Below are 16,891 nucleotides of genomic sequence, written 5' to 3'. Positions count from 1 at the left end.
TTCAAATTTTTAAAAAAAGCAGGAAAGCCTGGTGCCATTTCCAAACTTTGCAAAGCTTAGTGTCCCCAGAAGCACACCTTCTATAGTCTCCTCATAAGGACCCTCCCTACTGTCCTCAAAAGATAGAGGGATGGTTACATTCAGAGACAGAGCAAGTCCAGGGGCCCAGGTGGGGCCACACTCAAGGAGCACTCCCGGAAAGAGATGTGATGAGGGGGTTCAAGGGAAGAGAGAGTAGCATCCCCCCCCCCAGCTGAGTCAGACCAGCAGCCCCTCTGTTTTACTAAACTCTGCTCCAGGAGTTAGCCTGCACCACAGAGGTTTAATGACTGTTGTTTTACCAATACAACATTCATTTAATTCCACAGCTGTTGCATTAAGTGTAGAAACGCCTGTGGTGATTGGCTTGGATTGTGAGGGATCAGATGCAGTTGTGTTTTGATTGGACGAGGAGTTTGGATAATACTTGGTACTTGGATAGATCAGTCATTATGCTACAGGAAGATGTTATATATGCATATTTTCTTACATTTTATTGAGTCTTTTTATTGTTCTCATACAGAAACACAGCTTGTTTATCAGCAGACTCCTCCTGCAGTGAGGAGTGCACATCTAGTAACATAACAATTAGCCATGCTAATGCTACTCCCCATTAGCAGAGCGTTCATATAGCTTTGTTTTCCCTTTCACACAGCCCATATATAAATTACACTGGCTGTGAGTCCTGATCACTTCCTGTGCTTTGTAATGATTCAATGTGCTGTGTGCGCTAAATATTAATAGCGTTTGTTAGATATAATTATATATATAGTTATTATTTTGTCCTGTATAACATCTCTCTGTTAGTGCAGTAGTATCGGTGTTGTTGTCGTCCTCTGGGCGCTCTGCAGAGTGACATTTATTAATGGAATATGTGTTGTGCTGCAGGATGTGCTCCCCTCACTATCTACAGACGCTCATAATTACATTGACATTTAGCTGCGTGATAAGCCCCCCCCCCCCCCCCCGGTGGCCTTTCTGAAATGTTCCTGTGCTGAGGTCTGAGGAGAATATAGACTGACGCACCGCTGAATATCGATCTGTCTCTGCTTTATCTTAAATAAGAACCGTGTTCATTAGCAGCTCTAAACATAATTGAAGCAGACCGAGCTGATGATGGGGAAGGGGTTAGATATATATACTGGAGATCTGAAGGGTTAAGGGTTGTTTCTGATGTCACATACTGTTGTCTCAAGAAAAAGAGTGGAGATGGGAGCGTACGACTTCAAGTGTTTCCTTGCAAGAAAATCACCAATACAATCTCTTTATTTAGTCACAGCACACACACAACCCTACATCATCCCATTTTTCACTCTGACTCTATTTTATGGACCGCTGGGGCCACCGTGACTTTTAGTTCTTAGAAATCTAGCAGTGGTTCCAAAGTACACAAACAGCACTCAGGATAAATGAAGTGACTCTACTCTGAAATGCTTTTAAACTGTTTTGTTAGGTCTGAATTCATCGTTCAGTTAGGAACATTTATTAGTCTTCAGGGTTTGTGGTCAGCATCAGTTGCTAGTAGGTTGTTGTTAATGTTACTAACTGTACAGGAAATATGTCACCGGTATTGGTTATTGTGTGTGTGAGGCTGCTGGGGAAATTAAATGAGATAACACAGAATGTAGATGTGTTATTTAATATTTACTCTCTCTGCGAGGCAATTTCTGCACTCTGAGAGGAATTACTCTTTCTATACATCATCCTCCAGAATAACTGCTGCTCTGAAGTGATGGATGCTATATTTACCTACAAGACGACATTTATATACAGTTTGTTAAAGTTGGAGCGTGTACCAGTAATAAAAGATAGTCTGAGTGTTGTATCTTGTGGCAGTGAAGTGCTGGGTCAGCTCAGAGGATCTGATTCTCCCCCTGCAGTGTCTGTTAGCTTAGCAGCGTGTGTATGTTAGCTTAGCTTCATTGTGCATAGAGTTAAAGGTCAGCCTGCTGAGATACAGCGCCGACTAAACGGCTTCCAGCGGACTCCGTTTCACATGAATACACACCGAGCTGCACCCCCTTCCCTCCACAGAGCAGCAGCACCACACTGACTGGCGCCTCCACCCGCTACACTTCTCTCCCTCACACCTGGCAGGTTCCCTCCTCTTTCTGCAGGAGTTTTTTTAGATGAATTTATTATCAGTTGTGTATGGCAGTTTTTGTGAGACTGTACCCGCAGTAAATGCATGCGAAGAAGAAGATTAGTGTGTGTCAGGCTGAGAAGAAACACCCACTTCATGCAAATTGCAGCATTACAGAAAACAAGAGATGAGTCAAACATATTTTCTGTATTCAGATGACTTTGAAATGAAACTTACATTTTTTTAAAACCCATACATTTAATAGAGCTTTCCAGTTTTTAAAACAAGATGAAAGCAGTGGTGTCGTCAGGCCTGAGGCTACAGCTCCGGATGTTTTATGGAAATATAAGAAAGACAGGATGTATTCATCTTTCATCCGCATCATGCATTAAACTCCTCGACACTCAAATGTATAACCAAAATCATGTATCTAACTTTCAGTGTTATATGCATTATATTTGGAATATTGTTAAGTACTTCTTCTGTGTTGCATGCTGTATCTTGTTGGTTTATCATATATTCATTAAACCTCCTCCTCTTCCCCCAGGCTCTGATGGGAGGGGGCCGTCAGATGGACCTGCCCATGTTCCAGCACTCTCTGTGGGACGTCCTAAATACAGAGAACAGGGTGAAGGTGAGCTCCATTCCCTTTTTGTTCAAACACACACCACACACTGTTCTCTCTCCAGTTGAGGGAATCCGATTTGTATTGGACTGCAGAGAGTCTTTCCAGGTTTGAATGATCTGTTAAAAGATTGGTTGGTTTGTTAGTTGGTTGGTTCTTTGTTGGTTCGATCCCTCTCATGTCTTGGTGCAGGATCATGGTGAAGGCACCTATTTTTTGTATACGTTCCCTCAGTGCAGCAGCATCACTATAGATGTGGTTCAGTTTTCAGGACAGCTCTCAGTTGGTGTTGCCCAAAGTTTCCTATGTTAGTGATGATTGCAGCTCTTCTGTTCATTGACCTAAAAGCTTTTTGATATGTCCGACTAAAGGACACCTATTATGCGAAATCTTTTTTTCTACATCAACATGTGTCCCCTCTGTGTAAAGAGATTCTGAAAGTTTCAGGAAAAAAGATTCGCTCACTTTTTGTCCTGATCCATTTATATAAAAACCTGTCTGAAAATGAGCTGATCAGATTTTGGCAACTTGTTTTTTGGCTTGTGTAACCATTAGCCAATCACCAACCAAGGTAACACCCCCCCCCCCCCCCACACTTTATCACCTGAATGTCCTCCTAGAGCACACTGTGTTCTTTTTAACCAAATATCTCTCAGAGGGGCGTGGGGAGTGGCTCCTTATTTTCATCTAAAGTAACAGACAGAGAATCAGCACTTTTGAAACAGGGCTGAAACAGAGGGGATTATGGGATGCTACATCTGTTTGGTATTTCCAGCCAATCACTTCAGAGACATGTTTTGTATATATCTGAGACCTATAATATATTGATGAAAAAGAGTATAATAGGGGACCTTTAATCCTTACTTTATTACCTGCAGTACATTGACACCTTCCCTCTCAACGCCTCCGATGTTTCATCACTGTAGGAACAATGTAAGACGAGAGAAACAATGTAAGACGAGAAAAATCCTTTTTGATAAATAGGGAAGAAAAGAACTGAGATGTAGTGCAGAGTCCTCGATCCTCCCTGTGATCAGATGTATTCTGACACACAGATCAGCTCCTAACACCTCTCTCTAGAGTGTTTTAATTCAGAGTCAGATACAAATATTCCTGAGGTTCATAAAGCTCCTGTTTTCATCTGAAGCCTGGAGAAAATGTCCGTCTGCTTAGCCGAGGCGAGCGGCAGATAGCATCCTCTCATTTCCTCTGTCCAGATAAAGAGGAAGAGGAGCAGAGTTATGGAGTTCCTTCATCAGCTCATATAAACCGCTGTGGGATAACATTCGCATAGACAGACACAGATTAGATTTCACCGTCCCGCTTATCTTACTGCTGCTGCATCCCTGAAATATAAAGCAAGGATGCAAAACAAACACTTTAAATAAAATCACTTTATTTATTTATGTATTATTGTTTGCAGTCTGAATATAGATGCCCACTTTTAGAGATAACTGTCACTTTTTTGGAAATATTTATATTATTTTAGCATGATTCCAGGTAGATGATAATTGTTATTGGACCCCTTTGTTTACTTTCTATAGTGACATCACGCTTATGCTTCTATTGGTTAGCTCTCCAACACATTGTACATGATAGGCTAGGAGGAGGGACATCTCTAAGCGGTTGACCAATCGCAACAGATTGATGATGAACTAACCAATCAGAGCAGACTGGGCGAAAATATGTGAAAAGAGGTGCTTCAGCACAGGCAGTATGAGAAAAATAAAGACCTTTTTAAACATTAAAGCAGGGAAACATGTCACAGGAGAGGCACACAATACTAATGTCAACTTGAACATGAGCAGACTACAGCCCCTTTATTGGAGGATTTAAACCAGTGGTTCTCAACTGGTTAGGCCTCGGGACCCACTTTTTTCCTTTGTCAATAAATCGCGACCCGAAATTTTGAACCACTCAAATCTATTCAACAAAAAATTGTAATATATACACGCTTTTCAGTATACAATATTAATTAAAGTGAAGTACAGTGCATATATCCCTTATAGGCTATCCCTTCACAGAACTAAAGAATGCTTTAAAAAAGGTTTAATTAGATGATGGAATCAAAGCTGAACTGTATAACATAAAAAGGCCACTTAATGCTTAACACTTCTCTATTACGTTTTAACTTGGAGGCTACGATTAGCATCGTTAGCACAGATGTAGCTACCACTTGCTTACATGCTAACCCAAGCCTTAACATTCATTAACGTTAGCTGACTAAAAACATAAGCAACACATAAATAAAGTACTCGAATTTCACTTACCGCAAAACCACAAAGCGAGTCACAATAGTCCGATATAAGCATGAAGAATAGTCCACAAGGCACCGGCACAACAAACACGGCCGAGTTCAAGTTATGTTCCTCGGATGAGTTAAGCAGGCAGAGCCCCTGTAGCATCACGGAGCTGCTAGCAGAGAGACAGGAAGCTAACAACAGCAGTCACTGGAATTACCTGTCACTCAATGTGACCACGCCCTAATTTATGCATAACTTTAAGGTAGGGTAGGTAAGTTTGAGAAACCGGCTCGAGATACACTTGTTGTTATATTCCATGGAATGCTCTTAACATCCCGATAGCAATGAATATCTGAAGTGCTTTGACAAAAAATCCATAAAAAAATGTCATCCGTAGTACTGTAAAAAGCACGACCAATCATTTTAGCCGGCCCGGCTAAAATAACTGGATGGCCTACCTGCCTGTCAGCCTTCCATCTGTGCACAAACTTATCTCGTGCCCTCATTGGTCATGTGCGCGTTCGTGTGTGTTGGAGGGGCTCTGTAAGGAAGTGGCAGATTTTTTCCGGTTGTGTCTTTTCAAATTCTAGCGGACTCGAGCTGGTTTCTCCAAAATTACCTAACCCACCTTTAATTAAAAAAAAAATTATATTATTATTTTTTTGTCTTTATAATGCCCTTAAATTTCGCAATTTCAATATATGAACATGGATTGGATGTGCCTCTTTCTCATGTCCTGATATCATGGATTTTTGTGTGTGTGTGTTTTATTTAAAATGCAGATATGAGTTAAGGAAAGATCAAAATCACTTTTATTTAGTCAAATCAGAGATTATTTTAATCCCAGAAACTGCCCTTAATTGCTTTGACATACTTCACAAAGCATCATGGGAAGTAGCTGAATTTTTCTCAAATTCTAGCGATCTCGAGGCGGTTTCTCCAACCTACCTACCCCACCTTTAATGGCTTAAAGAAATTATAAATGGTTCTAACTCATTAATAAATGGTGATTTGTTTAACACGTACAGGGTTAAGGCTCCCTGTTACCAATTGGAAATGGTAGTAACCCATAAAAAAATGGGAATGTGTTTTACACTTTACAATAAGGCTCCCTTTTGGCAGTTATAAATGTTAGTAACTCATAAATAAATGGTCATAAAGAGATGCCAAGAAACATCAAGATGGATGGGGGAGAATCAACTCAGTGAACAACAGATACCAAGGATGCTGGCTGATGAAGAAGACGAAGTAAGCTAGGTAGCCAATATAAGGCTTAGTTATCTTGCCAAATAGTGAGCCTGTGTTGATGTGTGAAAACTATGTTAGAACTGGTTTATAAATGGTTTTGAATGATTAATTAAGTGTTTGGAACTTAATGAATAACCTAATTATGAACCCGTTATGAATCCTTTATAAGGGTAGTCTTATTGTAAAGTGGTACCATAATATTTGATGCCATTGTTTGTTTTTCACTTTGTTCTGACAGCTGAACTTGCTGCTCCACACAGAGAGAAGAGCAAAGAGGAGATAGTCTGTGTGAATTACTTTAAATTGTGGGTAAGGGTAGATAGCTCCCATTGTTCTGTGACCTGTCAATCATCAAACCGGGGGTCATATTTCATTATGTGTTCATTTGTATCTGATGGATGTATAAAGAATAGTTCTACCGCAAAGTTATTCTCCGTGGGGACTTCCGGCAACAATCTTGATTCTGATTGGCCAGAAGACTCGAAAAAGCATCAGCAAAGATCTTTTATTGAGAAGATGACAGACGTGTCAGAAGTTTGCCAAACCGCTTATGGTCTCCGGTACTTCCAGTACAACGCCTACTGCATGCACAGCGTTAGAAAATCGGGCCTTCTAAATAAAAGTTTGACTTTTTTCCCCAAAAAGATTTTTATTTATTTTTCTTTTCTTTTCTTCACTCACACATCTGCGACCCACTCGAAACGGGTCCGTCAGTTGAGAAACACTGATTTAAACAACATATTTGATTAAAACAACAAGTAAAGGCCAACCGCATAAGAGTGAAATGACTCACATTTAAGTAAAATCAGAATGAGTTTCACAGGCTTCTCTCTATGCATTTAAATTCATTAAAGCAGTCATGAAAACAGTCATGATCCAGCCATGTCACTTCCTGTTCCTGGATGTTATTTCACATCAGGATAAAGTGCATGATGTTTGAAAAGAAGGCCTCAGTGTTAGCGATATTAGGCTCTACATATCCATAAATCCATCTGATAAGATGATCAGTTTGAGCTGAGCTAGCATCACTGAAACTCTCACACTCTATATATCTACAGTTAATCGTCTCTGTGAGAGAGGAGGAATGTGGAGCAGGACACACACACACACAGATCGATCATGTGAAGATGTGACACATTAAATATTAAGAATAAATAAGATGTGCTGCAGAGGGAGGGAGCTTTCATGAATATAGGTCTGTAAGTGTTACATAAGTTAACATCAGCTCCTGTGATGTGATGTGCAGAGCGTCATTTATTCTGATTAGTGCTGCGTTTAAAGACCCGTCTCTGCAGAGAGGGGGCTGCTGCTGGGGAGCAGAACGCAGTCTGTTTGATGATTAAACTCAGAAATATCTGCTTGTCAATTAATTAGACGCTTCCTGGGCTCTCGGTGGACAAATACCCATGATGCACCATTGTGTGTGGAAGTAATCAGAGTACAGCTCCTTCAAAGAGAGACGCTGTTTCCTGTGCTGCTTTCTAAACTGCCGCTGGAGGCTTTCCTTCTCAGGAACATCACAGAGAGTAATGCCTCCGTTACTCCTGCCGCTCTCAGTCCGTCAGTACAGAGGAGGCACTTCCTGTTCACTTCCTGTGGCCTGTTGTTGGGATGCTGAGGGTTTCTTCTTCTTCCAGAAAAATCAGACATATCGGCACAACTTCCTCAGCTTTCCATTGATCTGCAGATGTTGTTGTTCTGTGATGGGGAACAAATACTGTACGCCCAACAGGTTAGCTAGTTGCTGATGGTTAGCTAGCCCTGCTGTTTTTTTCTCATTCCAGCAGCGTTCCCTCATCACCTTCATGAAAACTTAATTTGAATTTAATTCTTATTATTTCTCTGGGTTTTGTGGTGAATCCTCTCGCTGTGTCCCGTTCTGTAGTACCACTCTAATTCAAGATTCTACGGCTTTACAGTCGTTTGCACAGTAGCTACAGTGTATCTTATCGTACCGTATGAAACCGCGTCATCACCTGTTGTATCAAATCGAATCTTGTTGTATCAGGTCGTGACGTACCGTATTGTACCCATCGTATTGTATAGCTTACTGTATTGTATCGTACTGTATATCGTATCGTCTTGTCTCGACCATTTCCTATCGATCATATCTGATCTAATATTGTAAGGAACAATGTTGTGTCATGTAAAACTGTTACTGTTCGTCCAAAGACTACATCCTGGAAGTCCCGAGAGTAAAGCACACTTGCATCAGTCAAGGGGTTGGGGGATGGATAATTTTCTTAAGGTTTATTTTCTTTGAATCTCAGAGAAGTGTTTTCACTTTCGGTAACACCGCTCACTTCCTGTGATGAAAAAATGTTTGAATCCTATATCCTCCTCATGCTTCATGAACCCTCTTGGGAACGTTTTTCTCATTTTACATTTTATAACAGAAAATGCCTACAAGCGTCAACAACAGAACAAAGCACACTCAGCTGCAGATACATGTCAATATTTAGATATCCACTAAATCAGTATTGTACCATAAACCATACATGTACTGCTGAAGGTGTGTGTGCTTAAGGTATGTGTGCTGCCTGTTTCCCCCCGTGGCTGAAACTGAAGCATGTATTCTTCATCGGTCTTCATCATTAAACGTGTGTAAAGCTCCTGAGAGCCTCACAGTCACTGAGGAGCTCCTGATCCAACATCAAGAGAGTCTGCTAGGAGCTGCTTACTATCGCTCTGTCTCACACACACACACACACACACACACACACACACACACACACACACACACACACACACACACACACACACACACACACACACACACACACACACACACACTCTGTACCCCTTCAGGTGATCAGTGTGTATGTGTTTCCTCTCTCTGCAGATCAGAGGCATTGTGGATGCTGAGGATCCTCACCTGAAGGCTGCAGACACAGGTCAGTTACACACACACACACACACACACACACACACACACACACACACACACACACACACACACACACACACCATAAAGCACTTCTGATGCATAAGCTGCTTCATGTCATGAGGCAGGTGCTCCACAGTGCCGATGTAAACCTGTCTGCTTGAAATGCACATGCAGTAGTTTCTATAAAATATATATATATATTGTGAATACCTAGAAGCTGTGTGTGAATATCAAAACAGATTGTCCGTGCATGAGTGTGTGTTTTCCTGTGGCTATGGTTCTCTTTGAGTGTAGACGTGTGTGTGTTTGTTTTGAAGGTGATGCAGCTAGTTTATTCCTCTTCACACACAGCGAGCACATTATCCAGCTGCTACAGGAGACAGGCTAGGTATTTATGGCCACGTAAAGTGTGTGTTTGTGTGTGTCTTTGTGTGTTCCCCGTCACCCTGCAGCTCCACATCTACATCTACCACACACACTGAATTAAAAAGAGTGTGTTTAATTTGTACAGAAGTTTAGAGCCTGTCTGTTAGCATGCTCCCAACAGAGTGTGTGTGTGTGTGTGTGTGTGTGTGTGTGTGTGTGTGTGTGTGTGTGTGTGTGTGTGTGTGTGTGTGTGTGTGTGTGTGTGTGTGTGTGTGTGTGTGTGTGTGTGTGTGTGTGTGTGTGTGTGTGTGTGTGTGTGTGTGTGTGTGTGTGTGTGTGTGTGTGTGTGTGTGTGTGTGTGTGTGTGTGTGTGTGTGTGTGTGTGTGTGGTGTGTGTGTGTGTGTGTGTGTGTGTGTGTGTGTGGTGTGTGTGTGTGGTGTGTGTGTGTGTGTGTGTGTGTGTGTGTGTGTGTGTGTGTGTGTGTGTGTGTGTGTGTGTGTGTGTGTTTTAACAGATGGTCCCCTGCATCAGAAGTGTTTTATTTCCCAGTGGAAGCAGATATGTCAGAAATAAGTGTGTGCCGCATTAGTCATTTGGAATATTCATGCCCCCCCGACCAGTGCTTCCTCTGCAGCCAAAACACACCAGCCCTGCTCTCTCGGGTGGGGGGGGCAACTCTCTGAGGGTGGGGGTGGTGAGGCCTACATGCAGCGTTAATGGAGGCATCTTCTTTAGCGCCAGGATGTAATTAAAGAGTGCTCATATGACCCATGACACTGTTCACATACATTTACACACATGCACTTGCATGCATGAGGAAGATTCCCCACATGTTGAAACCTCCTAATAGCACAGCTGTTTCACATTACATTTACCAGAGAAGATTCCTGGACAAACCTCAGATCACATTTAGCAGCGTCACTATTCGTCTTATGTAGCCCGGCCGGTATAGCATTAACAGCCTTGCAAACAATTCGTTTTATTTGAGAATAAAAAACAATTAAACCTAGAGACCCAACTCGTCTGTCACTGTCAATGTGACAATCTATCTATTTATCTGTAGATCAAGCTAGCTAACGTTTGCTATCTATCTACTTAGTTAGCTAGCTTACCTTAGCTACCTGTCTAACAAGCTAGCAAATGTTAGCTATCTAGCGAGCTGTTGCCAAATTGGTGGCTCTCTTATTTAAACGTATTTAATATTTAACCCCTAACATATTTGTTATTTGCAGTGTGGACCTGTGTCTACTGTTCAGGCAGTGAGAGTCATTATAACATCATTGTTGACGTGTTTTTGTAAGCAGACTGGGCACTGAAATATACACTTTTGGTTAAAGTAATCACATATTGGTAATCAAAATTGTTATTTTATTGCCTGAAAAACTGTCATAACTAAATAACAGTTCATTTAAATGCTTAAAAACAGTTTTTTGGCAAGTGCAGATTTATAAAGCTGGAGACGCTATGCTAATTAATAGCAATCACACTTTAACCAGAAGTACCAACACATAATATGGCAATGTGCAAGTGCCGTAGGGATAGGGTGAATAGAGTGGTGCAGGGAACCAGGGAGATGCTGCCTTCAGGGTCCAACAAAGAAATAACACATTCGGCAGCTCTGTATTTGGCAGTGGGGCCCTCCTTTTGCTGAAACTTGAATTGTGAGCAGCCGTTTCTCCTCTCTTTGGCATGATCGGGGTTAATTCATGGAAGCATGCGTGAATGTGGTGAAGAAAGGAGGAGGAAGAGAAGCGAACAGCAGAGCACTGCTTATCGCACAAATGCAAAAGTGATTTATTCAGAAATATGTAAATCCAACAATCACTGTGGCTTGTTTACTGAGGGGAGCTGCTGATTCAGAGTCTGAGAGAGAAACCATCCTCAGACAGCAGCAGATATAAGCTGCAGGAATAGAAAAAGATTTATAGTTTCATTAAATATTCTGAGGAGTATGATGTGGAGAGTGTACTGACCAAAATATTGATGTCTCAAAAACAGACTTGTAATATTGTTAAGGAAAGTCCTTCTACAGCTGCTTGTGTTTGGACAGATTTGATCATTCCTCTTTAGTTGGAAACAGGATTTTGACAGTGTGCATTATTATCATTTTCAACTGAGTTACAGCCGCAAAGCTCAAAAGTAAGTAAGTAAGTGCTTATTTATCAACTTTTACTCAGAAATACTGTCTCTGATCATACCTAAACCTTAGAAGCAGCCCTTTGAATATGAACAGACATGGACCGTTACTACTGAAGAAATCACATGTACTGATTTCCTCTGTTGGACATGTCGTTGCAACAATGTGTCCTGTAAATAACCCAAGCTCCTCTCCCTGTGTGTGTGATGTTAATCTGCAGCAGTTGTACACATTGCTGCTGTTTCTGCAGCGCGATGCGGGTGGTCACCAGCATCAGGCTGTGAGAGGGGGCTCTGCTGCAGCGGGAGATCATATCCTGCCCCAACAGATAAATGACTTTACTCCGACCTCGCTGCTCGCTGGCACAACAAACACTCTGCAGGAGGCAGGAGCTGGAAATATCTCATATATAAACACTGCTGTCTGCTGCTGGATATTTAAAATGTTTGGTGAGCGAAAGCAGCGGGAAGGAGTGTGTTGATGGAGCAGGTCTGTGAGGTAGTAGGGGGGCCGGGTGATGGAGGGCTTTGTAAGTGAGGAGGAGGATTTTGAAATGGATGTGAGTGCAGGTTTTGCAGCACAGGGGTGATGAAGTCCCGAGAGCGGGTGAGGGTGAGGAGATGGGCGGCAGAGTTTTGAATATACTTGAATTTATTGGAGAGTTTGGATAGTGTACCAGACAGGAAGCTGCTGCAGTTTGTCCAGTCTGGATGAGGGTAAAGGAATGGCTGAGGGCCTTAAACAAGGCCTAGGGGCACACCTGATCCCCCGATTTATCCCAATGTTTCAACGTTGAACATTTTTCTTTGCAAACTTATATGACGGTCACGCAGCTTGAGATAATGCAGACATTTGTAGCGCCGATATATCCAATGCTAAAACTATCCACACTCGTAGCACTGCAGAGAAGAGAGGACATGCCGTTTAGATTTGAGGTAGATTAAGGTGAAGTTCTGAGAATGAGATGAGCAGACACATTTAGAAAGTGTTGTTCATTTAAGATGTACATTAAGCTCTACATGTAAACAGTATTTAGTGATGATCTGCAGTGTGAGTGTGTGTACAGTGATGTGTGTGTATTTACCACTCCTGACATTTACAGAGCGATTTCCTCTCCGCCGTGCATCAGTGTACCGTGCAGCCGTGACTCTGTAATCCCGTTTTAATTAGAGCGACGCGGCCCGGCTCCCCGCGGCGACGCCACTCTGGCAACGAATCAATCACCAAGGCAGCGGTTACCGCGGCAACCAGGCGACCGACCGACCGTCTGAGCGGTGAGTGATTGCCGGTGTGTGTCTGTGTGTGGAGTTTTTATCTCCCCTCACACATATCCACAGAGTTAATTAAAAGACATGAAATAAATCTGAATGTGAGCAGAAGTGAAACATGCAGGACAAATTGAATCACACGTTATCTAGTGATGGATGTGTGAGGGCTGTGATTTGAAGACAAACACACACACACTTGCAAACTCCTGTCTCTAGCTCTAGAAGGCCGGATATTTAAAGATCCTCTCCTGTTATAGACTGAATCTCAAACAATTCCCCTTTGTTTATCAAAATAACACATTTACAATAAATCCCATCATGCCTCAGGTGTTGCTATGCATCATTCACGATGTGTGTGTCTATGAATTTGCAAATGAAACTTGGCAAATAAATAATCTAAGGAAGATGTCGGATATTGCTGTGTCCCAGGATTATTACCGTAGCAGTGTCAGGCTTCACATTTTTGGGAATAATATGAAAACAATTATCTGGAAAATATCTAATGCAAATCAGATTTCTCTCTGGAAGTTTGGCATTACGACTTTTTCTCAGTAGCAGTAGCATTATGTTAAGTTAAGGCCTGTCCTGTTAGCTGATCATTTTGTTGTGGAGATCCATCACTCACACAACAGGAAAGAATGAAACAGAGAGGAATCAATGAAACACAAACACAGAAATAGTTGAGATTAATCATTATTATTTAGTTGCGCACCACCAAACAACAATGGGGAAACATTACCTTGCTTCAACAGCAACCAATCGCAGAAATGCTCCCGCGAATATTCAGAAACACAGGACACTTATAGGTTTCCTAAATGACACACGAACATGTTCCCTAATCATGTTTAACGCACACACATTGTCAGGTCTCCTAAACTTTGACGCACCAACATCAGAGCAACATGTAAGTTCCAGATGTCACACACCAACATCCTTATCGTTTCTTAGCTAATGCATGCTGGATATGAACCACTAACTAACAAGACTTTAACTGTATTATATCTGAGGAAGACCTCTCTTGGAGTTCCTCTGACCTTTGCCAATTTACTTAACATGGGTACATCTGCTGTTAATTGCAAAGACCATTGATAATTAGCAAAGAGACTCATGGGCCTCTTCCAATATCTGGAAACTGTAATTAAATTATAGTTATATTGAGAAGGTCCAAGACTTGACATAACATTTTCCTTAGGTTTGAAATCCTGTCGGTTGGTTTTCCTGAAATAACACGCATATAAAATCACGACTAAGCTGTAAACGCAAACAAAGGTCAGCACACAGATGTGAACTAAGTGTTCAGCAGCAGAGCGCCCTGAAGGCCCCCTTTACAATGCTTGATCAGAAAACACACTCTGTGCATGCTAATACTCCACACACACTGTTAGTGAAACTATGTGGGAACAACTCTCAGGGTTTATTAGAGCAGACAGTGATTTAAATTCAGTCTCTCACTATGTACACCTGTACCTCATCTTTCTGTCTATTAGCTAATATTATACAGCCACATTTTAAAGGGGCCTTATTATGTTTTAAAGCAGGGGTGTCAAACTCAATTTCATCGCGGGCCACATGGTTGTACTCAAAGGGCCAGTTGTAACTTTTAAGACTATATAAATATATATATAAATATGTCATATAATAATGTATTATATGACATTATTGCCTCTGAATTGGATTATTATCGGATAGGGTAATAACTTCATAATTAACTACGTCTGAAGGCAAAAGTCCAGAGCAAATAATTGCAAGTCTCTTCAGTGCGCATGTCACAAAACGAGATGCATTGTGGGACATGTAGTTTATGGGCAACGTGCTTCTGTAAATCGATATGTAATCGTATAATAAACGTATTATATTCTTTGCAAGCTCTTGCGGGCCACATAAAATGAAGTCGCGGGCCGGATTTGGCACCCCTGTTTTAAAGGTTCATATTTTTTTTTCATGACCGGCTCTGTTGTCTGCCCACACACCATTAACATGCACACAAACCTATAGAACACACTACACTACAGAAAACCACAACAAGTTGAATCAGTTCCCTTGGAAATATGTTGTGAGCCTGAGAGAAACTCCCTCTGGAGGAAAGTTTAGTTTTTTAGCCAGAAACTATCAGCAGCTTTGACTTTTCTAACTGTTTCCTTGAAAGCAAGTTCCAGCCACTCGGCCAGGATAAGCCTTCCCCCTGTATCTCTGTTCTGGCCTGAGATGGGGCTCAGGTTGTCCGTCTGGCAGCAGCTCTGTGAGGATCCACTGGGATCACTGCTTCCTCCTCTGCTGCCTTCACTGTCTCTCCAATTAAAAGTTACACAGCCTGCAGAGGAACAGATGGAGGCTGATGGAGGCAGCTTTTTCCTCCGCTGCTGCACTGTCAGCGCAGACACCACTACCTGTGTGTGTGTGTGTGTGTTCTGAAGTGCTTTTCAGTTGGTGATACAGAGCTTTTAGACAAATCCCCAAACTCTGCTCCGCACTTGTCTGCACATTTCTAATGTTAACATGAACGCTGCTTCCTGTTTCACTGCAGGAAAGCTGTAATGCTGCATCTCTTGGTTATGCTGTCCATATTTAAAGTGGACCTATCATGCTATATTTGAATAATATAGTGTAGGACCATACCTATATAAGGCATATTTATACTTTTTTTTGTGCAAAATACCAAACAGATCACGCATTTTAGCCATGCCTCATTTTGCTCAATTTGACATTTTTTAGCTCTGTGTTTGTAAGGGCAGATAAGGGCAGAACAGCACCATCTACTGGCCTGGCATATGTACTACAGCGTCTCCAGCGCTTTCGAACGGCAATGTCCGTGGCTGTCTCCTCCTGATTGGTGGAGTTGGCCCAATAGCCGTAGCGCCACCGTCCTGACGTCAGGACAGTGTTCAAATCTGGATCAGTTTTGATCAGATCCGTTGCAGCCCCTTTTTTAGAGATTTGGGTATGGAGGAAAATAGAGAGGGTTGTGTTTTCTGACACTTGGTGAGTTCCCTGGAACACCGGGGACACATATTCATGTATAAAAGACGTACAAAAGTGCATTTTGCATGATAGGTCCCCTTTAAGAGAACCATGCAAACTGAAATATTATTGCGCTCCTTCCGTACTGTTATCTATTAAAATATGAAGCAAGTAGAGCAACACTGTCTTACATATGAAGTATTTGTGATAAGCCGACACGAGAAATGATTGTGCAGACACACATACCCCCCCGAACATGTCCTGATGTCGTTTATTTTCAGAGCGGCTGACACAGTGAGGGGGATCAGAGGAACGGCATGTCAGCTTTACTCCTCGCCGAAGCATAGAGCGCATGTTAGCCCGCATGCTAAGTGCAGCTGACAGGTAAATCCCAGCGCGGAGTTTCTGCTGCTCTCATGCTTCCTGCTGAAAGTCTTTCTGTGTACGTGCAGCCGTCACATCTCCCGAGACCACAAGACTGCAGCTCAGGCAAAATATAGAAAGCAACTTAAAGGACGCAGAGCTAATCTTAGCAAACAGACAGCAGAGAGAAGAAGAGGAGAGGAGGAAGAGAGCATTGTGTTACTGCAGAATCACAGCCTGCAGAGAAACACCAGCAGACAGCCAGGAGAGAGTAAACCCTGCTTTAGCCTAAAACTGACCCAACACAACATAGAGGAAGAACACACCAATCACTGACTCATTTCCGGAAGAGAAACGAGGCGGCAGAGATCAGATATTAATCCCCAACGTGCAGCTATGGGCCTGTTGGGCAGAACAGACCCATCTTTAACAATTTTATCTAAAAAATAAATAATTGTTTACAATGATGCTAGTGCTAAAACGAAAGAACTCGCACATAAGCAGTTGGACAGGAAGTGGGAAAAGGGGCGGGCTACATAAGGAGAATAACTGTCAGTCAGTCCACCACTACAGGATGAATTAACTATCATTATATGTTTGTCTGTTTTCACGACTCTTCTCAGGAATATCAGTAAAGTGATTTCTCCTCTCGTCTCCTTTGAAGGAAAATGAC

The 16,891-nt window shown here is 42.1% G+C and overlaps 1 protein-coding gene across 1 annotated transcript in view; it reads left to right on the top strand.

The window, feature by feature from the left end:
- The window catches only part of LOC117487879 (glucosidase 2 subunit beta-like), a 53,453-nt gene that overhangs the window by 12,253 nt on the left and 24,309 nt on the right, over positions 1 to 16,891 (top strand). The window contains exons 9-10 of the mRNA XM_034136628.1: positions 2,670 to 2,756; positions 9,081 to 9,132. Of these exons, the coding sequence (XP_033992519.1) occupies positions 2,670 to 2,756; positions 9,081 to 9,132 (139 nt within the window). The remainder of the gene's footprint in view (positions 1 to 2,669; positions 2,757 to 9,080; positions 9,133 to 16,891) is intronic.

The sequence above is a fragment of the Trematomus bernacchii genome, unplaced genomic scaffold, assembly GCF_902827165.1.
Source record: "Trematomus bernacchii unplaced genomic scaffold, fTreBer1.1, whole genome shotgun sequence".
In the NCBI taxonomy this organism is placed as follows: Eukaryota; Metazoa; Chordata; class Actinopteri; order Perciformes; family Nototheniidae; genus Trematomus; species Trematomus bernacchii.
This window is presented reverse-complemented; position numbering and strand designations above follow the sequence as displayed.